Genomic DNA, 23526 nt, shown 5'->3' on the forward strand with positions numbered 1-23526 from the left:
CAAATCAAGCCCACATATCTCTCTGACCACGCACCGACCTGGTGCAAATAGTGTCAGTAAAACACACCGCTCTGACCCGTAAATACTGGAAATTAAATGAGATGATATTAAAAGACATCCCACTCAGGGCCCACATGGAGGAAACAATAAATAACTACTTCCGAGAGAACAACAATGGGGAAACAGACTGGGGGTTGAGCTGGGATGCAGGGAAAGCAGTTATCAGGGGCGAGGCACCGGAATACATGCGAGAAAGAGGGCTCATACAGAAAGACTTGAAGCAGAAGTACAGGAGGCTGAGGCACGACATAAGGCTAGGCAATCATTGAAAGCATTGAGGACCCTCTGCAAAGTTGGAGCCCAACTGGAAGCCCACATAGCAGACCGCATCGCACACTCCTTGCTAGGCACTAAAAAGACCTATTACGCCCAAGGGGGAAAGGTCAAAAGATTTCTGGCGGCTAAACTGCGTAAACAAAGGGCCCACAACCACATAGCGCGGCTCAGAAATTCAAAAGAGGAATTACGCATCTTAGAGATAGATAAACTAGACATAATTGAAAAATACCATCAGGACCTCCTACAAAACGAGGACCTCCGCCTCCAAACACAAGCACACTACATGTCGACACTTACGCTGCCCCAGATCTCTGAGGAAGACAATCTTAACCTGCAGGCCCAGATAACAACCCAGGAAATAACTGACGCCATAACACACCTACCACCAAACAAGACCCTGGGACCGGACGGGCTAAGGAATGGCTAATACAAGACGTTCCGTAACCAGCTCCTGGGCCCACTCACCAAACTCTTTAACCACATTGGGGAGAACGGTACAGTCACACCGGATATGGGGAGATCGATAACTTTTCTAATACTAAAACCAGGCAAGGACCCCACACACTGCTCTAGTTATCGCCCGCTATCACTACTGTATAGCGATGCCAAATTTTACGCCAAAATTCTGGCAAATAGATTTATGCAATTGGTGCCCAAAATAATCCACGAGGACCAAGCAGGCTTCATAATGGGCCGACACACGCAAGACAATGTCGGGCGGGCCGTAGACATTGTTGATATAGGAATTAAGGTGGGGCAAAAATTCTTCATAGCGGCCTTAGACGCGCGCCGCGCCTTTGACACTTTAGATTGGACATACCTGAAGTTAGTGTTGAAGAAATATGGCTGCTGTTAAGTATTTCAATCAAGCGATACACCCTAGTCTCAGCCTAGTATGCAGCGCACAGCTGAAATGCTTATTTTATTATGTCTATAGGGTCAATATTCTGAGTGATAGACCACTCATATCACACCTCTTATCAAATACCCCGGGTCACAATGGACCAGGAATCAGGCTGGTTGGCAAAGGCAATATTTATTTATTTATTTATTCATTTAAAATTCAAATCAAACATATACTTTTAATAGGGAGCAGAAATCACCAGGTGGTGACAATAACAGATAAAAAGGTATGTAGTGCTCTTAAATTCACTCTTTAGCAATACAGAAGGAAAACACCAGAGAAAAGAACACTTTTGGCTTGTTTGAAAAGATGGCACTTAAGTTAGGATTTCCCCCCTGCAATATTCCTCAACCCCACAAATAAACACTTCTAACTAGATATAAGGAAGCAGCAGGTAATCAGGAATACGGAATAATAAACAGAATTCGAATACAACCTTCCCTCCCCAAACAAGAGAGAAAAACGGATTTTAAATCTTACACTTTAAAATGACATTCGGAAATGGATGTGTGAAACAATGAATGTGTGCAAAAATCCTTAAATCAGTACACATTTTTATGGGAGCAACATTGGAAAGATACTGACAGTCATGAGCTATAGTTTGAGCAAAAGTAAACACTTTAAATCTGAATGGAAGGTTGAAAACAATTTAGAACAAAAATCACACATGTAAAACTTTGCAACAAAAAAACCAAACGGGTTGGGATGTAGCTGTAGGTCTTAGGTATAATCCAGAGTTGAAATGAGGTCTTTATCTATTAAACTGAGGAAGATATGCAATGTTGAATGAGAGGTGTTTTTAGAAAAATCGGGTAGTGAAAACAGAAAAGAAACTCAGTTTGGACAAGAAAATATTTACTATAGTTTTACTCTATGACTAGAGCCTTCCGGCTAGAATACCAAGGAGGGACAAAGTAAGCTCCGGAGGTGATTCATGACTTCAACACCAAATCCCCAGTGCTCGCCCCGGCAGAACCAGTTGGATCACTCGAAGTAGGATTGATAGTTTAAGATTTCGCCCTGGGGGGATAACTCAGCGGCAACGTGCTCGCCTTGACCGCGTGGAGTAGTCCTTCCTGTTTAGGGTCATGCAAAAGATGGGCCTGGGGGTGGGGGGGAGTTCCTGAAAATGGTACAGGCCAACTACAAGACGCCATCCACAAGGATAGCGGTGAATGGGGTGATGTCAAGACCCTTCAAGTTGAGTAGGGGCACAAAACAGGGCTGTCCTCTTTCCCCAATGTTATATGCAATTTATCTGGAACCACTCCTGCAAGCAATAAGGGAAACGGGTGCGATACACGGCATTCAATTTGGAGGGATTGCCCAGAAATTGGCAGCATTTGCAGACGATATGTTGCTCACCTTAACAAAACCAGTGGAGTCCATCCAAGGCAGTAGAACCCTGTTGGAGGAGTTTGGGGAGGTCTTGGGCCTCAAGATTAATTTGGGTCTATCGGACTCCTGAACTTGACCTTGAAGGCAGAGGATCGTGAATCTCTAAGAATAGCCACCACCTTTGTATGGAGTTCGGGGCGGATTAGATACGTAGGGGTAAAAACTACAGCAACTCTAGAGGGCTGGTACGCCGCCAACTACCCCCCACTGCTGAAAGACATTAAGCGCAACTTCCACAGGTGGAGAAACCTCAGTGTCTCGTGGATGGGTCGTGTGGCGGCAGTCAAAATGATTACGCTTCCTTGCTTGTTATATTTTTTCCAGGCAATCCCCCCGGCGATACCAACACGTTTCTTCAGGGAATTAAGAGGGATTACCAATGAGTTCCTGTGGGAAGGGAAGAAAGCGAGAATAAGTAGACGGCTATTGATGGCGCCTCGACGGGAGGGAGGGTAGAGCCTACCAAATTTCCAACTATACTTTGAGGCTACGCAGCTGCGGGTGATCAGAGAATGGCTCCAGGAAGGAGAAACTATGCAAAATAAACAATGGATGAAAATGGACAGAGCAGTCGTTCACTACAATCTGGCAGAGGTTTTGTGGCTCCCGAAGCAACATAGGCCCAAGCATCTCTATGAGAGTACTATATCTAATTTGGTGGCGGATAATTGGGACAAGCTGGTGAGGACCAAAGGAATCACGTCCTTCCCTTCCCCCTTTACACATATATTTAATAACGGGGACTTTACACCGGGGCTAGAACAAGGGGCATTTAAGCAATGGCAAGAAGGGGGATGTAAAACGATGGGGGACATGTTTCCGGACGGAGAGGTTCTCTCCTTCGAGGATTGCAAGAGAGAATTTGGGGTAAGGGAGGGGGAAAGGCTTAGGTACGCACAGATACGGCACTGGGTTTTGAACCCCAGCAACAAACAGGCAGCATCCAGGAACAGGACGCAATTTCAAAAGTTCCTTTCATCCAACCACCGGTCAAAGGGCCTAATATCAAATCTCTACAAAATTTTGGAGTGTGCACAACCCAGACAACACTGGCCATACATGCAGGGTTGGTAACAGGTTTTGGGAAGGGAGATAGAGAGAGAGGAATGGGAGAGACTATGGAGAAAGATCTACAAGCTGGCAAGAGCCTCTCAACTACAAGAGGGGAGGTATAAAATACTGTATAGCTGGCACTACACACCGGCCCGTCTCCACAAGATATATCCGGAGACCTCGGGAGCCTGTTGTTAGGAAAGATTTCATAATTGTAGGTAATTTTCCTTCCATGTGGCAACCCCTAAACTTTTTGCTGTTGTTTTTCACCTTGTTCTCGACTTTGCCAGAGAAGTGCAGCCTTCTGCCGCACTCCTCTGGGCTTTCGCTCCTTTCTTACGGGGAATCTGACATGCCCTTAAGACAGTCAGTACCGGGAAATGCTGTTTTCCGTAGTTTCTTTTATCATGTTGCGGCTTTCGTGCAACATGACACAAGAGGGCACTGTAAGCTAAGTTAAGGCTCTCTTGGGTCTCTAGCCTTTTACAGGCCCTAGATACTCGTTTAGGATTGTAACTGATCGGTGCAAGTGATTCACGGACGGGAATGGTGGCAGCGATCGTTTCTTGTGTTTTGAGCTCCTTTTGGCGTTCTAAGCGCGTTTCTCGCGCTTAACTCAAAATGGTGGCCTGGCTCCCAAAATGGCCAGACCACGAGGCTCCTTTGTCCTGTCCGCTGACCGTCTTGCTCCCTTCACCTTCCCCAGGTCGAGCCGACCCGGGGCCTTCCTGATTTGGGCTTGTACTTTCCAGCGAAACACGGATGCTTTCGCGGGCTTCTACATGTCGTATGTGTGCCTCCAGGATGTGGGCTGGGATGTCTGGTCCCAATACACATCCTGGGTGCCAGAGAGTCTAGGGTGGTATGAATGCCTGGGACCACCGTGGTCCGTGATTGGTCCACGAATGGTGTGAGTGTTGATGAGCGGATCTCCCATTGGGTCCCCTCCGTTTTGGCGCGAAGGGAACCGTGGATAAGAGGGGGCTGGAAACACCACTACCATGTCGATCTCCTGAGTTCTCACGAACGAAGGAATACAGGAGCCAAGTATCCTGCAACCAAGAGGCTGGACCGAGGAATCGCTGGTGACCCGCTGAAGCACTGCTCCTCTGCACTGCTGTCGCCTTGTGAAACCCTTTTCACCTTTGTCGAACCAGAAGGCCTGTACTGGTACTTCGACCCTTGGAATAGCGGGAACAGGTATTCTCGGCATCTTCACCATCTCCTGCCAGTAAGCCTTCGGAAGCGTCTCTGGGCCATCCAGTAAACTGACCAGCTTACACGGGAGTCTTGCTCTGTAACCGCCGCCAGGTTGTGTACTATTTCGAGTCCTTGTCACTCTCACACGCTTCGTACACTTGGCGTTCCCAGGTCTGAAGTGAGTAGTGTACATTTGGCTCAGATACACACGGCCGCTCCGTTGCCCTGCTGTGGTAACAAACTGTGCGGGTTTCTTCGTTTGGGACGTCTTTTACTCAACTCTGCTGCTGCAGACTCAACACGACGACGAGACGCTCCCTGCTCTTCTGAACCTGCCAGCTACTGAAACTGACACCGAGAAGCCTGGGTCTGCTTGCATTGGGGACCGGTGAGTAGCATAGCTAGGAACTGGTCGCCCTCCTGCAGGAGCCCATAGCTTTTCCCCACTGTGTCAAAACAGCACCTTTTTCCGTACTCGCGCTCTGCTTCTGCCCACAGTGGAGGCTGCACTTGAGTCGCGGAACTTGTTCCTCTTCATTTGTGCACTAAACTGAACTGCCTGATTTCCCTCGAAGAGACTCCCCTTTTGCCCGTTGGCACCAGCGTGTGCAGGTACTTTTGAGCACAAGGCTCCACTCTTCGTAGGGCTCGGACTTCCTTTTAGTTAGGTGCCTCTGAAGGCGGACTGGGTCTAAGCATTATTTCGCACTGCCTGTTTTCCTTCCCTTTTAGGTGGACTACACATTTCGTGCATCTAACGCTTGAGACTTGTTGTATTTGTATATATATTGTATTGGTATGGTATGTGTTGGTTTACTAGAGTTGTATTGTGATTTTCTCGCTACAGTCATTATTTTAAAGGCCTTGGAATAAATGTGTATATATTTTTAATATAACACCTGTTTGGAGTAGTTTGTAAGTGTCCTTGCTTTGTGTGCTCATTGCGGGCTTTCAGTCACCCTCACCCCTCTTGAGACCTAGTCTTGACCGCCGCGATCGCTACCTTGATTGGTCTGGCTCGTCCAGAGGTTACCCTGTTCCAAGTAATTAGGTTGGCCTTCTGAACTTCTGCGCCACCAGGACAGAGTTCAGAAATCCGTCTTAACACCTGTTGGAGGGGGTGAGGGTTGGAAGGCACGGCAGAGCACATCTGGTGGAGATGCCCCAAAATAGAACCCTTCTGGCAAGAGGTGCAGAAAGCGCAGGAACAAGCCTACGGTTCAGGGGGAAATAGACCTGCGGAGCAAATCATACTTGGACTAGGGGAGATGTTGGGCAGGGGGAATGAAGAACCCGGGAAAAAGCTAGAGTGGTTCTCACGCTCGCAGCTATGACAGTAATAGCGCAAAGGTGGAAAACAGGGAAGTACCTAGGGTTGCAAGACTGGCTAAGGAAAATTTGGGAAATAGTGGCGCTGGAGTGGGCAACGTATGCTGCACATGATATGCTCCAAACGTTTGCGAGTGGGGAGAAACTTTGGCCTTCCTCAGAGATGACTTTCGAATTGGGTAGTGCCTCCAGCGCCTAAGATTATTGCAGTGAATCTCGATAGTCGACCCATGGAAGGAATGGGTCGAGGATGATGTGGAATCTGCCTCGGGGGGGATGTGGGGAGGAGGGAGTGTTGGGGGGAGAATGAGTTCTTATGTTGTAAAACTGAATTTAATAAGAAGATTTTGAAAAAAAAATAATAAGAAAACCATCATCAAATTTAAACAAATTTTCCATGTGTCTTCTGTTGTTAACAAACCTTTTTTTGCCACATTTGGTGAAGGTTTATAGATGAGTTCAAAAGTGAAATAAGACAATGTTTTCTCATGCTTCTACATAAAATGACACATTACATTATTTATATGGTTGACTTTTTGTCATCTTAATTCTTATCAGGTTTCTATACAGCATTATAGCATTTCAAGCTAGATTCCTCCCTCTTCTAAAGCCCTCAATATTAGATCTTATTATAATGTAATGTAATGTTACTTGAATGTATCAATCTCAGAAAGTTGAAAGGCTGAGTAAGCCTGCAATTACACAAATTAGTCTCCTGTAGGCTCAACACAGATTGCAGAGGCAAGCTCTTAACTTGTGGCGTTCTCTCACTGGGTAGATTTCTTCTATTCTTGGTATCTCTCCTTTTTGTGAGTGCAGCATTGTGAATTTGTCCATCTGGCATTCCATGAACATTTGGAGAATTGTATCAAAACTTTATTTTTAAAAATGTTGAAAGTTTGATTCACTAACTGATTTTTTGTCTTACCATTGTTAAGTACTTGAGATAATACGATGGAAGACTGTTTTTTTGGTTATTAAAAAAAACAGTCCCAATCAAAAAAAGTATACCACTATTGCACCAAATTAAAAAGAGTTGTGAAAACATCTTCATTTTTCATGCAATAGTTATGTGTTCACAAGTGGATCATAAAACCACAAAGTACAGAATGTGATTAAGCAGGTTTTATTGTTTTGTAATAAGTGACAGTTTTGGGGCACATTTCCCTCGCATTATGACCAGTTTCCTTGCTACGATATCCCATACTAATTAACAATACCATGAAGAGTTCTTACCTGTAAAATCTCAATGATTTTTAGTTTGGTGTCCATTACTGTTATGTCCTCACTGTCTGTGTTGCCAAGTTGCTTGTTTGGGTGAAGGGCTGGCTGAATATCTGTTACAGCCATGGGAAGGATCGCTCCTCGACTCAGTACCATCTGTGTCATCATCTCTCCCACTCCATGGATGGTCCTCATGACATTGTTTCCTAATAAAACAGATACTCACTTGAGTGATTTTGGATACCATTGTTTCTAAAAGAATTCTGTTTGAACAAGGTTCAAGTTCTCAAAATGGGAGAAAGTGCCGGAACATAACATTCTGGCACAGATAGAAGGAGATACATAAACAATATATGCTGTGGTTGGATTTCAATCTACGGGGCATTTAAAGAAAAATAACACTCTGAAACTGTACACAGTAAAAATACCCTGGATAGAAATAGGCAAAGCCAAAATAAATAAGTAAAAACCTAAATTAAATCAAAAGTAAATGCCTTTAAAAACTGCTGGGGTAAAACACTGTGCCAAACAAACATTGGTAAAGTGAATAATTTTGGCTTTTGTGGAAGCATGGGAAAGTATCTGCCATAATGGTATGGCCTAGCCATAAGACTACAACAAGTGGAAAATTGTGTGGGTACCTGAGAATATGGTACCTGTGCATGACAAATGCCTATAAACAAGCCAAAACTGTTGGTTTTGTCAATGCTAGTTGTTAACAGGACTTCAGATGTAAGGATATACGCATACTGCTTATACATCAAGTGGCTGAAGGAACTCTTAAGAAATTTGTATTATGCTAATAGCGTATTTATAGATGCAATAAAATCATTAACTCTCAGAAGACTGCTTTGAAAAAACACTCACCGTCTTTGTTATGGAAGGTTGAAAAAAGCAAGAAAAATAACCTTCTACCTGCAGTATAATTTATTTATTTATTAAGTGTATATAAGTGATACACATTTTACACTATTGCACAATACAAACAGCAAACTTCAATAGAAACAATTTCATATAAAAAAAGGACAGAAAGAGAATATCTCATATTAAAACCTTGCATAAATATGCTACCACAATACAACAAAAATTGTCTCTCGACTAGATAAAGTTAAGATCAAGAATGTTTTAGTATTTACATTTTTGTTAATAATGAACAAATCGACCAAGCATTTCCAAACGCAAATTCTGTAGGACACTACATTCAATAATCAAATGTCTAAGCAGTTCAATAGCTAAGGCACAATGTCTACACACTCTATGCTCCCTTAGGATATTTTATCTTTTCCCTGTCACTTCTCTAGTAGCAATTAGATTTAGCTTCAGGCTAAATATTTCATTTGTACAGTTTTTAGAAGGTTGTTTTTTGTTAAATGGACTGAAGCAACATTATTTGGGTTAATTTCAGAACTGGGGTGATAACATAATCGTTAATTCATAGCTTGTCCTCTATTGTCAATCCAATCAGATTCAAACAGTTTCCTTTTAACCTTCCCCAGATTGACCATGGGCCTCAGTACAAGTTTGCCGGTCTGGAAACAACGGTACCGGTAAGCTTGCTGGTACCGTTGTTTTCGGATTGCAAACTATGAGTTCTGCGAGCAAGGTCTGACCTGGTGGGCGGAACGGCACCCGCTCGCAGAGCTCGACGGATGCACCAGCACCATTCATGAATGCTGCGGGTGCATCCGTCCCCGTAATTCCTATTGATTCCAATGGGACGCAAATGGGAATGGGGAGTACTATTTTCAGGCGCCCGGGAATGGGCAATTACCGGGACTGCCGGGGCTGTAATGCCCCGCTAATTGCCCATTCCCAGGTGCCGGAAAATTCATGACTCTGGCGGCAGCCGTACCAGCACGGCTACCGCCAACATCATAATGACCCCCCAAGAGTTCTTCTGTTGAATTAATATCGTTCAAGATCAACATGGAGAGATGTTTCTCATTTATTAAAACCATACAAACACTTTCCTCTATTATAAACTTTAAGTTAATAGATAAACCATTTGTAGGCGGGATTAAAAGTTTTCTAAAATGTTGCAGCAATCTCCAATTCACACAAGCACATAGAAATTAACCCGAATTCATGACGCATTATTTAGATTGTCACCCCCTGCAGCAATGATAACGTTTTCCTCCAGAGGAGCACCTCAGGCTTGACCCAAAGAAAAGAAACAAGGCCAATTTCTACACCATACAAAATTTGCGGCAAGAATTTTTGATGAAATTTAGCATGGGAGTTGCAGAGAAATGACCAAACTCCCTATTTAATAAGCACATTTCTGTTGCACCTTTAGTTGCCAGCCTTCTCATAAGAGTTGACAGCTGTTAGAGCTCGATGGAGCCCTTTTGGAGTCAAGTCGCAAAGGACAACATTGGCAACATTACCTAACTTAGGGGGATTTATTGTAATACTACGAAATATCTCTTCTAGGGCACTTATATATAGACTGAACAGAAATTGTGCTAACACACACCAATGGCGTAAGCCACAGTGCTCTTAAATGCAAGTGTTTCCTATTTTATCCAATCCTACCTTAATTTTTTTCGTGTCCGAGTATAAGGCAATTAGGATGCTAACAAGTCCCTCAGGGCAGCTGAATCTAGAGATCTTCTCCCACAGGATTGTTTTTTTCCTGCCCTGCTATGATAGCAGAGCTGGCCTTTAACGACCAGCCAGCCTGAGCTAAGGTAGGTCTCAGCGAAGAGAGGGCCTCAGCTCGGGCTGTGGGGCAATAAAGGCCATGTCTGCCTTCCCGGCAGGGGATGAAGGCCATTTGCACCCCGGGGTTAAAATAGCTTTCAGAATTTTTCATAGGCAGATCCACGCTGCTTGCGCAGCCGATTTCTAGATGAAAAATTAAGAGAAAATAAAGATGCCCGCCGCCATAGGGAAAAGGGACTGAGTCCCTTTTCCATGTATATGGCAGAAAGCAAACAGTAGGAGCGCCGGGTCCGGAGAGCAATGCGTTGGTCCCACAGGTAAGTGGATTGTTCGGGAAGGGAACAGGGAGAGGTTTCCACAAATTAGCGACGGATTGGAACATCCCATCTTATTTACGAGTCGCAAAATTTTCCCACGTGCAAAAAATGACTCTGTGCTGGTATTAAAGGCCCTTGCCATCAAGTGGACCATTATCCACTTAGATACTACCACCTAGGAAGAAAGTTCACACTCTTCACAGACCATTCTCCAGTAGTGCGGATTAGCCAGCGAAAAGATTCCCACTCTCGAGTCATGCGATGGTTCTTAGACCTGCAACCCTACTGTTTCACTGTGGAGCACCGAAATGGCAAATACCAAGGGAACGTGGATTTCCTCTCTCGGTTCCCCTGTGAAACAGATGCAGCTAGATCGCATAGGGGAAAGGTATGTGAGAAACCTGAAGGTGTCTCCCCCGCTAGTCCCCGGGCATCTGTCATCCGGGTGGCCAGGACAAGGCCATTGCTTCTGGATCCAGTTCCTGGGGGTAGACCAGTGCGGGACGATCACCTGTATGAGAGGTCTTCAGGGAGTGGGAGTGGGACACCGAATGGTGAGACGTAGTATTTGGAGAAGTGCCTCCATGCTGTGGGGGCCATAAACTGTTCCTGACAGCGTAATTGACATTTCCTTCTGTCCTCTATTGAAGCGTGAGCTTTAAACCTCAAGCTACACCCACTATCCCAGAATTCTCTAAAAGGCACGGGCCGCGCGCATTTGGCGTGCACACTTTTGGAGAAGTGCTTTTGCGAAGTGCTGTTGGCTGTGGAGGCCCTAAACTGTTCCCGACAGTGTAATTGACATTTCCTACTTTCCTCTATTGAAGCGGTACGGAGTGAACTATAAAGAAGCTGGTTCCAAGGACTTTAGACAAGCCCCGTGTTTTATTCATAGAAAATAACATATATCCCTTTATTTTATCCTTTCTAGTGAGCTTTAAACCTCAAGCCACACCCACTATCCCAGAATTCTCTAAAAGGCACGGGCCGGGCGCGTGCATTTGGAGAAGTGCCTTTGCGAAGTGCTGTCGACTGTGGAGGCCCGAAACTGTTCCTGACAGCGTAATTGACATTTCCTACTTTCCTCTATTGAAGCGGTATGGAGTGAACTATAAAGAAGCTGGTTCCAAGGACATTAGACCAGCCCCGTGTTTTATTCATAGAAAATAACATGTATCCCTTTATTTTATCCTTTATAGTGAGCTTTAAACCTCAAGCCACACCCACTATCCCAGAATTCACTAAAAGACACGGGCCGCGCGCATTTGGCGCGGGGGCATTTGGAGAAGTGCCTTTGCGAAGTGCTGTCGGCTGTCTGCGGGCCTGTGGACGGTGGGTTAAACTATTTTAAACTATTTTAAAGCTTTAAACGATAGTGTTGGTTTTTCTGAATGATATATGTTTACTTTTCCATTGCCTGTAAAAGCATCCTCTTTAACACTAGTGTCTGTGATTGAAATCTGAATGTTATGCGTCTAGTTTATCATTGTTTACTCATGAAAAGTTAATCGTGAGACAAAAGCATCCGCGTGTTAATAACATGACATACTGGGGGTGTGTGAGCTCGCAACGTTACTGATGGGCATGGTGGTACCGAGCAGGCCTTTGTAAATCTGCCGGTTCAAGGAACGAGTGGAACGAGTGATTTTCTATTAGTCTGCTGAAACAACTGGAGTTAGGGAAATGGTGATGACATTGCGAACAGGTATGCCTGCACAAGAGGCTATCACAGTTTGCTCCCGGGAGGCCATTCGTACTCCTAAGTCGTCCTCGCGAACGATAAATCTAGCGAGGACAAGTAAATTATCCTATTGGTGGTTCAACTAAGCAGGGTCCTCCCCACTTTGATGTTGATGGGGGTGATGCCTCTCCTCTTTGTACCCTGCCCGACTCTTTAATTGCTGCGGGGGCCCTTACTATAGTTGACCATCAACTGGACTGCATGGTGGAAGGGAGAAATCCAAAGGCTGAAGTGTCAACCTCTCTGGCCACAAAAAATTACTTTGATCATACTAAAAATTTCGCCAAAATGATGGTGCCTGTTATTTCTCAAGAAAACAGGGACATGGTCATAGATTCAATGGAAAATGCCCATGACAGTAGCTTGACCAGTTCGCCAAAAAAATGTAACAATAACATCCAAGAGCTGGATGTAAGTTTGAACAGGCGAGAATTATATCAATCGCCGAAATGTTTTCTCCTACAGAAAATGTCTCGTCTGTAGTGTCTTGCTCTTTTACACACCCGACTCCTCGTCGAAATCACTCTGCTCCTGCAGAGAAATCACAAGCCATACAGGGGAATTTTGTGATAGGCCTTGAAACGTCTTTACAGATCATGAACACTGCGCTGTTCTCACTCGCCCGCCTATATGACACCCTAGACACAAAAATAAATGATTGGCATATGCTGCTTGTTCAACTGTTGCAGGGGAATAAGTCCAATCACTTACACTGTGTATGTTGTGAAAAACAAAACAATACAGTGAATAGTTCTATGACAGAATTAAGCACAAAGACTGATGAGCTGAAACTAAATCAGGATGACATACTACTAATTGACTGTACACAAAATCAACAGGCTTTACTGCAATTGGGTGCAAAGAAAAAAATGGTAGGCCATATTGATCTTGTAAATAAACCTTTGTCCTCTGAACCTCTTAAAAATAAGTGTGTGAAAAACCTGCCGGCCAGCACTGTTTTAGATAGAAATGATGAATGCAAAGTTGTCCAGTTGTGTACCAAAAAAAAGAAAGTTTAATCTAACAATCTGTAAAATCCCACTGTAAATTGCCAGAGTTCTATTCAAAAGAGTGATGTTGTTCAAAGCTTACCTGAGGTACCTGGGGGTAGTAATGTGCTAACTTATTACATCTTTGAGATAAAGAATAAAAAAGTGGTGCACGGCAGTAAGAGAATGCGCGCTTAAGCTCTGCTTTCGATGGTGTTTTCCCCCACAGAAACTACATGCGATGAGCCCAGACTAACCTGACACGTGCTGCCACGGATGCAGAGAGCGGGGGGACTTGGGTCATCTGTGGTGGCATTGTCCCATCATTAAATCCTTTTGGCTGGATTTTAGATCAAGGACATATGTGGGGGTGCTGCTTCCCATGGATCCACTTATAATGTTGCTAGGTGATACACCAGACGATGGGTCGTACCCGCAGTCAGGCCCCAGAGGTGATTTGATTACTCAATTACTTATGGCAGCTTGCCTCACGCGGGCCCGATTTTGGAAAGAGGTAGAGGGCCCCCATATAGCCTATTGGTGGGTGAAGGTTTGGGAACTACTCGGAATTGAAAAGCGAACGCCCACATTCGAGGGCAAGACATCCAAGTTCTCCAGTATCTGGGGGCAATTCTTGGAACACGCAACCGAAAGGGAGCACATGTTTTTCCAGCCTAAACTGATTATATACCTTCTTAAACCATGACAAGCCTTGGGTATGGACCGAGCACTAAACGCGCGGAAGTCTGGACCTTGAGGGCAATGTTGTTAATAATGTTGGTGGATATTGTGGCAATTTTGTTTTTTTTGTTTTCCTTTCTCCTCTGTCGTTTTATGTTATGCTAAATTAAGCTTCTTCCCTGAGCGCGGTGATGAAGTTATGAATAACAGATGAATTGTAACTAAGTTAAAATGAAATTTCGAAGCGTTGATTAGGCGATATGATTAATGATTTATCTCTGTTATATGTTACACGATGAACTTCATGTTTGATCGATGTTTCAATAAAAAATATATTGACAAAAAAAATGTGAGCTTTACTCCCAAAATTGCAGCAAAGAAGACAAAAAATGTCCTGACCGTGGCAAACTCCAAGATCACAGGCACCCGTCAGTTCATCCATTCTCTAACAATGCCAAAATCTACCACTGCTCTGGCCCGTACTGCCATTGCCAACAAATATCGCAATAAGTTACTACTAAAAGCAGGGCAAGGACGTCAGACCCAGAGTACGCTAATGGCATATGAGCCTCTGGACAATCTAGTCCTACTATCAAATCAGCAAAAAGCTGCTGTACCTGAAAGTATACAAAGTGATCCCGTCAGGTTGAATGCCACAGGAGAACCAAATTTCTCTGCCATAACGCTGCCGGGTCAGCAAACAAAGTGGAGCAGTGAGGGGGGAGTACGGTGCGACACAGTAGAGTTGATCAAGGAAAAGGAATTAACAATGGTTGAATGGAGAACAGAAATAGAGCAATCATTAAAGATAATTATTTCTCCGATGAATAACCAAGAGTCTCAAGTACCAAATGCCAGAAACAGCAATGGCCAAACACCCATGGCAAACAACTCTAAGCAATCCCAATTTGAGACCCAGCCCAAAGTGAATCATGTGACTAAACCTGGATATCGTACCCCGCAGAGAGATGTGGTCTCTAACTTCTTGATGCTGCAGTGTCGCCCCCACCCCTTTCACAGTTTTGATCTGAATAGACAATCGGTCATGAACATACTTGCAGATGTTCCAGCTCCAGAGGGGATAGGTTCGGGGGACATAGATCAAAAGAGTTTGTCCACAAAAGTGACCTATCTATAGTGAAACTCTGGATGAAGTCAAATTTTGTAAAAAATGCTCTGTGGCAGGCTAGAGCTGACCTGTATCAGCTGGGTTTTCTGTTGTTGAACCCGTTGTCATTTGATCATCAACATGTTCCGATCTTGAGAAATCAATGTCTCTCCAGATTTAATGCCTATCCCAAGAATCAGTGCCTAAATCAACAAGCGGAATTAATAAGAGAGGATGGATTAATGACTGATGGTAGAGAAATGAGAGTGAATAAAAACTACACCATAACTTGAGTACCCTTTCCCTAGCATCTTGGAATACAAGAGGCTTTAAACATCTCACAAAGTCAAAAGACAGCTTATTAGAGAAGTTTGACATACTGGCATTTCAGGAAATATGGTTATCTACTGCTCCTGTCTGGGACAAACATAATGTGTTATTGGTTCCAGCAAATGTGCCGGTTAAGGGTAGACCTATGGCGGGCCTTATGGTAGCTATAAAAATATCGCCTAATATGCAGATAGATCCTTGGTCCTCCCAAAATAGTTTTCCTCAGATAGTGAAAATAAAATCCAAGGTCACAAATATTGGTTTAATAAATGTTTACTGGAACCATGCCTCAAGCAATGATAATGAATTATTCGATGCCATGGATGAACTGTTAAAACGAACAATACTGGACCCGAGTTGTGATCATGTAATAATAACAGGTGATTTAAACATAACCTGTGGAGCTCAAGCTGAGAAATCTCTATCTCCGGCAGCCCGTAGATGGATTTTGTTTATGGATGAGTGGCAGTTCCAGAGACTAAATGGAGCCAAAAAAGGAGACATGCCATCAAAAACTACATGGCATAGAGGCACTCAAGCTGCTTTAATTGATTACAACTTTGTTGATAGGGGACTGTTTGAATATATAACCGAGTTTCAAATAATTTCCCAGAATGTAAGTGATCACGATATTCAAACCAATCAGTGGTCCTGGAATGTTGATGAAAAAACATATGAGTCTTCGTTAGCATGTAATATGATCATGAACACTGCTCAAAACAGATTTTACTGGACCCCACTTTCTTTGGAGACCCTAAATAAAAATCTAATTCGGTCCTCTAACAACAAACTGTATCCTCGCCCTGAAAAGATGACTTCCTATGTCTAAGAAATGCACATTTCTATAGTTAAGAAGAACAAGACCAATACCAGAGGTTTAGATTTGATGCACACTTACGATCATGTGGTCGCACTTCATAAAACTCAATATAGATTTGAGAAAAGGCAGCTCCTCAAGGCAAGCCATTCTGATCGAGTGATCAAATTGAATTCCTTGAAATGTAAATATAAAAATTGGATAAAAGCAAGACATGCTCATATGTATCAGCAGGATGCAGAGAGTAGGTTAGATAGATTGCAATCCAAGAATTTGGCTAAAATGTGCTCTCTTAAAACATACACAATGCAAAATCCACATGATGAATCAAATGAACCCTATCCCCAAGAAGTGTGGGCGGCTTTCTATAAATCTTTATATGCTGATACAAAGGCCAGTAGAAATGTGGACTTTTGTGAGTGGAGGCAAAAACGAGGGGCCTCATTACGACCCAGGCGCTAATGGGTTAACGGCGCCGTAAAAGGCTGCAGCGCCGTTAACCTATTAGCGCCTAATTATGAGGTCCCTTTGCGGGACCCGACCTTAACGGCTGGTGTAGACCAGCCGTTAAAGTAGGGACCCGCACAAAGGGACCTTGGTGCTAATTACAGTGCCGCAATTTGCGGCACCGTACTTAGCGCCTTCCCCATTCCCATTGAGCCCTATGGGGCAAAAATGGGAATGGGGAAGGGCCATGGATGAAGTGGGAATTACCGCCCCGCCAACCTTGTAATGGGGTGGTAATTCCCCCTTTCTCCATGGCGGAGTCGGTAACTTACCGGCATGGACCATGGTGCTAAAAGCACCATGGTCTTCTGCCAGGGTCGTAATGAGGCCCGAGGTCTTGATTTCGATGTGGATGATATACTATTTTTCACAGGGAAATATCAAATTATATGATTTTAAAAAATTCTATTGACTGGGCCCAAATCTTGGTTACCATATTCAAACAAATTGTAATAACTCAGTGTATTCCACTGTCATGGAGGAAGTCTATCACCATTCCCATTCATAAAAAAGGGGATAATGCCGATCCATCGAATTATAGACCTATTTCTCTTTTGGACATACCGAGTAAAATATTTGCAAGACTCATACTAAGGGATTTTAATAAGTAGTTGGATGCAACCAGAATGAGAGATCCAAACCAAACTGGCTTTATGCCTGGAATGGGGACGCAATCAATTTGCACATCATGGAAGTCATAAAGGAACAAGAACAACAAAAGGGCCAATTTGTCTATACAGGCAGCCTTCGACACGGTTTGTAGAAAACTCTTAATAAACAAGTTGAGCGATGCAAATTGCCCTAACTACTTGGTGTTCTGGATATATGAATTGCATTCTAAAACAACGGTCCAAATCAGATTAGCCCTGGACAGCACGCTATGAGATCCAATTGAGACTTCTTGTGGTTTAAAACAGGGATGTATATTGGCTAGTACGCTGTTCAATTTTTTTTATGTGCGCCATGAGTTTATGAAAATCAGATCTGATGCACCCCGTATATGTGGCCACGCGGTCCCCTGGTTGTTTTATGCCGACAACCTTGTGTTGCTAGCTAAGACACCAGGGGACCTGCAAGCCCTCCTGTCGTGCCTGAGTAAATATGCTGATGCAAATTTATTGAAAATAAATCAAGCAAAATGTAAAATTATGATCCTAGGCTCCAAAAAGAGTTGTGTATCTAATTTGAAACCTTGGGACATACAGAATGCAAATATTGAGATTGTATCCGAATATAAGTATTTGGGATCAGATCTATGGTCCCTTCATATGATCTCTGTGCTGTGTCCTGTCTCCTCCTCCCCCATTAATGGTGGCACCCATTGGGAAATTCTCATGGCTTCCTTCAACTCCTCTAGAGTCATCATTAATGTCTACTTAAATGGCACTGTCATGGTTCAAGGCCCTCAGGCCAATCTCCTCCTCTTTGATAGGCGCATCCCTTGCCTCATCAACTTCCTTTCATCTCCTGTTGTCCCCTCTTCTCCTCCTTTGGCTACCTTGCCCTATCTCCTCTCCTCTTCTGCCCCACCTCGGGCACCCTCCTCACCCCCACAGGGCGTGCCTCTGATTTGTACCCCTCCACGGAAGGCCTTTAAGGCTGGAAACATTCTTCATCTTGCCACTCTCAACACTCGCTCTGCTGTCTAATACTCCTCTGACATCTGCCACCTCTTGGAAGAACCTGACCTTGATGTCCTTGGTCTTACCGAGACATGGTTCACGGCCAGCTCTGTCACAAGCTTTGACACTCTGATGGCTACAAGATCCTCTCCGCACCCAGATCCACCCGGCCCGGAGGGGGGACGGGGGAATCAGGGTGTGGGGTGGTGTAGCCCTGATCTTTCCTGGGTAGATTCCTGCCTCTATCATTCCCACGCAGACTTACTCCTCTTTCAAATGTCTTGTCTGCAGGCTCTCTCTCTTTCCTAGCCACTCTTTTACTGTTGCTACTCTCTACCAGCCCCCTGGTCAAATCACCTCATTTCTCCCTGAGTGGGCGCACCTCTCCACCTCCCTCTTGGCCTCAACCACTCAACTCTTCCTCCTTGGTGACGCCAATATCTATCTCGATTCTCCCTGTTCCTCGTCTGTGCTCTTTCGTGACCTCTGCAATTCCCTCTCCCTTTCTATCCTCCCCTCTGCCCCAATTCACTCTGCAGGGGGCACACTTGGGGCCTCATTACGAGTGAGAGGGAACTGGTTAACGGGCTCCGCTAAAGGAGGCGGACCCGTTAAACCCGTTCTGCCTCATTACAAGCTCCCCTCGCGGGACCCGGTGAGAACGCCTGGTCAAACCAGCCATACTTACCGGGTCCCGCGAGGGGAAGAAGGAGCAAACAACGGGGCACTCGTAATCGGCCCGTTGTTTGCTCCCTCTCCCATTCCCATTGAGCCCTATGGGCTCAATGGGAATGGGGAAGGTTTTTTGGCCTGGGTTCCTGGAGGGAGGAACTACCGGGCCCTCCAAACTCAGAATGGCCCAGTAATTCCCCCTTCTGGGAACCCGGATCCAGACCCGATTTTGGCGGCAACCATGTCGTCAATAGCGGCATGGCTACCGCCGAAGTCGTAATGAGGCCCTTGATGTCTTGATCTCCTCTGGCCTACCCCTCTCCATCCCTCTGACCACTCCTCTCTCCTGGAGCGATCACTCCCTCCTGTCCTCTCATCTCTCCCTCTTCCTTCCCCCCAGGCCAAGCCTACCCCAACACTGCCACCTACCTTCTTGGACATCCTTGCACTGGGGCCTGTATCTGTAATCATACAGTCCCCCACCCCTTTTTTATTATTCTTTTTTTTCTCTTTGCACTTACCAGACTCGCCCTGTCTGTAGCCTAAACCCTAGCACTTGCGACCTGCACTCCTACTGTTTGTTGCTTGTTAGTATTTGTTTATTTAATTATTTATCTGTATTCCTTTGCTCTGCACTTTCCACTTCTGCCCCCTTCCATGCACTTTTCCCCTTTTTCCCTCTCCCATGCACTTGCGCGTTCTCAATGTCACTTGGGCAAGTAAGATCGTTGTTCTTGTCCGCCCTTGCCTTGTCCCGCTCTGAAACACTTGTGTACGAGCACGATATCAAACTATCAACTATATAGCCAACAAAACTAGTAGGCTATCCAAACAATGAAGGAAGGATAACATATAGCCTTAGGTATAGGGATTGCTTGTCCACTAAAGGGTGTGGGGATCACACAAGTGGGATCCCCCTTTCCCCATCCCCATTACCTAGGGGGTTTTAAGCTTGGCAGACTCACTTCCCTAGTTCCAAAGAGGGTGGCCACCCCTTGTGGAGAGGGCATGAACTCCCTACATTTGTCACATCATGTTAATATATTAGCAGAATGCTTTGTATAAAACAATTCATAGGCCTTGAAAAAGCCAACATTGATGAAAATAATGCATGTGCATTAATGTTGGCAATTTTAATTTCTATGATAGGCCCATTTTTTTACTCTAGAGAATATTATCAATTTCCTACTTAAAGCAATTTGAAGATTTAAGAAAATACAACATTTATTTATTTTACCATAAAATCAACACAAATATTTGAAAGATTTTCAATAAGTCTATATTGCACATCATTGACCCTAGCACCACTTTTGCAACTAAATAAATGAAAATGCACATAATTTATGGCTCAACAATGGGCTGATAAATAGGCACACAGTCTCGGGAGGATAGCTCAGCGGCAACGCGCTCGCCTTGGGAGCAAGGTGACACGAAGCAACACAGGTTTCATTCCCGGGTCCACGATTAGAAACCTCTGGGTATTAAGCATGTTATAAATAGCCTATCATATCATATCACAGATAAGGACAAGTCTCAGCATAAAAGACAAATGACAGCACCCGCGGGACGATATATCTTCTACTAAAATGTTTACATCTTGGAGTTGGGATATGTAAGGAAGGCATGGTATCAAACAGTGAAGACAGACACAAGTGATCACACTTCAAGGATGTTTATTGAACTTCAATGGGTTGATTGAACGCCTATCTAACCATAAATCTAAGGATGGGAGCAAACTACGACCATCAAATAATCATAACGCAGTCCTAGTGGAGTCTCTGTCAAAATAAAAGGGCCTACACTAATAAACCTATTGCTAATCCTTACATCTAATTACAAATGGTGTGGGATAATGATGTATACAAAAGAAAAGTGTTAAAAAAGAATATGTAAGGATAGTTCAGCAGTTGACTTCCCTTCCCCACGTGTTCAGCACGGAACAAGGTGGCACACACTCTGGCTTCTCTGCCATGACGATGAATTTCCAAACATAGGTATCTGGGCCTTATGAGCCAAAGTCTCTTTCCCAATAAAAGTCTCTTATTGCAGAGTGCCTGGCGTAACAAACAAGTGCCAAAGTTCCGTTCTCATCAGAATTTTCACATTCACAAGTTCTCGGGTTTATTGTTCACCTTGGGTCTCCCTTGATCGGGCTCGTCGGACCTTATAATCTCACTTTCTTTGCTTTCGTCTTTGTATCAAAAATCAAAGACTTTCAACTGTGCGATAGGTTTAGCTTCAACTATCACAGGACCACTTTGATTCACTTCATTCATTAGTTTCACCTTTTACTTTTGCTTCTGCCATTTCTTGGCTGGGTACATCACACAGAGACCTTTGATTGAGCACACCCGCGGTGCCGGACCACTCTGTTACTTTGTATCATACTTTCTCTGATTCATATTAAAGTTCAAACATCGATCGGCAATTGAGCTTTACTCGCGCTTTCATCACACATGTTAATATTCTTCACTATTGCGCTCTTCATACAATGTTGCAGTTTGCAACCTTGACTTCAACACATACCAGTCTTGCATCGGTCTCCCCAACTCACCGGCTGTGTTGATCTCTCTGGCGCTGCTTTGATCCTGGAGTCAAGGACGGTACTAGGGCAGCTGCTGCTCCTCCCCGACTCGGCCAGTCATGCAGGAGGGCCCCGGGTATCTGTGACACACAATGCAGGATTCATCAGTCTGGTTTCCTGGCCTTACGCATTCTAATCTGAAGGTTTCTGGAAAATAACAGTTTCTTGCCAAAAGGTCAAGGGTATCTCCCTCCTTGCTCTCCCTTCTCGGTTTGCCGCCTTTCTCCCTTCATTCAGCTGCCATCTGGAAAACACTGTTCCTTCGTGTGCTTTGCCTCGCTCAAAGTGTGTTTTCGTGCTCTGCCTTTTATCCGTGTGGGAAAGCTTAACGGAAGTCAGGTGTGAGTTGTTAACAGTAATTGCCTGACTTTGCCTGGCCATAGCAGTGGAACATGTCAGGTACAATGCTCAGGTATGAGTTTGTTTTCTCCCAGAGCAGGTGTCATGAATGGCCGGGTACGACCTTTCTGGACTTCATGGTCCTTGATGCACCGCGGTATTAACTCTGCAACCCATCCAAAATGGCCGCCGACTCAGAAATGCGGCAGTCTAGCCTTTGCGTGCACTCGCCAGCTTCCTAGAAAACCGGCACGCCCCCGCGGCTCCGCACGTCTCAGCTCTACACCTACGAGTTACTAGACATGTTCGAGTTCGCTCTCTGCTTATCGTGCATTCTACCTTCCTTCTCTCCTGGAACCCCCCCCTCTTCTATTCCTTACCTTTCGTTATCTTCCTTCCTGGATTAATTGACATTTTTCCTGGATATTCGAACGCTACCGGCTTGGCAGCCGGCTTCCACGCTGGAACCCGAGGACTTGCGTTCCAGCTTATACAAGTCACGGTCGGTGAAAAAGAAAGAAGCCACATCCCGGAAGAACGCCAACAAGGATAAAAAGGTGACAAAGAAGGGAGCTTCTGACAGATTGAGACGCCCGGAACCTGATACGGAAACTGATATGGAAGCGGCAGTCCAAGACCTCATGAGAGGTATCCAAGAATTAACTATCGAGGTTCAAAATCTTAAAGCCGAAAATGCAGCCTTAAAACAGCTGGTCCTATACCGGGATTCCGCAGTCAAGGAAAGCATTCTGCTTGGTGGAGTTGTGGATAAGTATGATGGATCGTCTAGGTCCCTACATTCCTTCCTTGATTCATGCTTAGTGCACTTCACTTTCAAACCCTACTATTTTTCTACACCACGAGCAAAGGTTGTATTCATGATATCCCACTTAACGGGTAATGCATAAACCTGGGCTACTCCATTGGTTAATTCTGGAGAAGAGCTTTTGGATGACTACAAAGGATGTGTGGATGCCCTAAAAGCCATGTTCGATCGACCTGAGCTCGTCTACAGCGCACAAGAAAGACTTCTTGAATTCAAACAAGGGAGTCAGGATATGCTCTCTTACGTCACTCACTTCAAGCAGCTAGCCAAAGAAGCCGATTGGTCGCAAGAAGCCAGTTTCACTCTCTTCAGAAGAGGTTTAAACAATGAAGTTAAGGATGAGCTAGCCAGAGTGGCTCGTCCAGGAACCTTCCAGGCCCTTATGGATATTTCCTTGCAGATAGATTTCAGGATCCAGGAGAGAAAGGCTGAGAAAAGAAAGCGAAAACCTCCCCAAAGACAGCTACTGAATACTTAACTACCAAAGAGACCGTTGCTCCACGAACCCCTGATCCAGAACCCATGCAACTATGTGCCTTTAGGGGGACAATTTCTCCACAAGAAAGGCTCCGCAGAATCGATACTGGTCTCTGCATGTACTGTGCCTCTGACAAACATTTGGTTAGGGAATGTCCTATAGCACCACCCCGGCATTCGGGAAACGCCAGCTCCCGATCCTAAACGGAGCACAGCTTCGGGAGAGAGATGCCTGCTCCACATCCATTCCTTCCTTGAATACACCAGGACAGAACACCTTAGTACTTCTACAAACCGTACTGACAACTACAGAGAATGAATCCTTTCCCATCCTGGCTCTCGTGGACTGCGGTGCCATGGGGATCTTCATTGATCATGAATGGGCCACCGCTCATGGGATTCCGA

General features: G+C 44.7%; 1 protein-coding gene across 9 annotated transcripts in view; it reads right to left on the bottom strand.

Annotated features, from left to right (window-relative positions):
- ITPR2 (inositol 1,4,5-trisphosphate receptor type 2) overlaps positions 1-23526 on the bottom strand; it is a 4412221-nt gene that overhangs the window by 2156074 nt on the left and 2232621 nt on the right. For all 9 annotated transcript variants that reach the window (XM_069628470.1, XM_069628469.1, XM_069628465.1 and 6 more), the window contains one exon: positions 7460-7653. In XM_069628470.1, coding sequence (XP_069484571.1) covers positions 7460-7653 — 194 coding nt within the window. The remainder of the gene's footprint in view (positions 1-7459; positions 7654-23526) is intronic.

The sequence above is a fragment of the Ambystoma mexicanum genome, chromosome 12, assembly GCF_040938575.1.
Source record: "Ambystoma mexicanum isolate Mex_15411 chromosome 12, UKY_AmexF1_1, whole genome shotgun sequence".
In the NCBI taxonomy this organism is placed as follows: Eukaryota; Metazoa; Chordata; class Amphibia; order Caudata; family Ambystomatidae; genus Ambystoma; species Ambystoma mexicanum.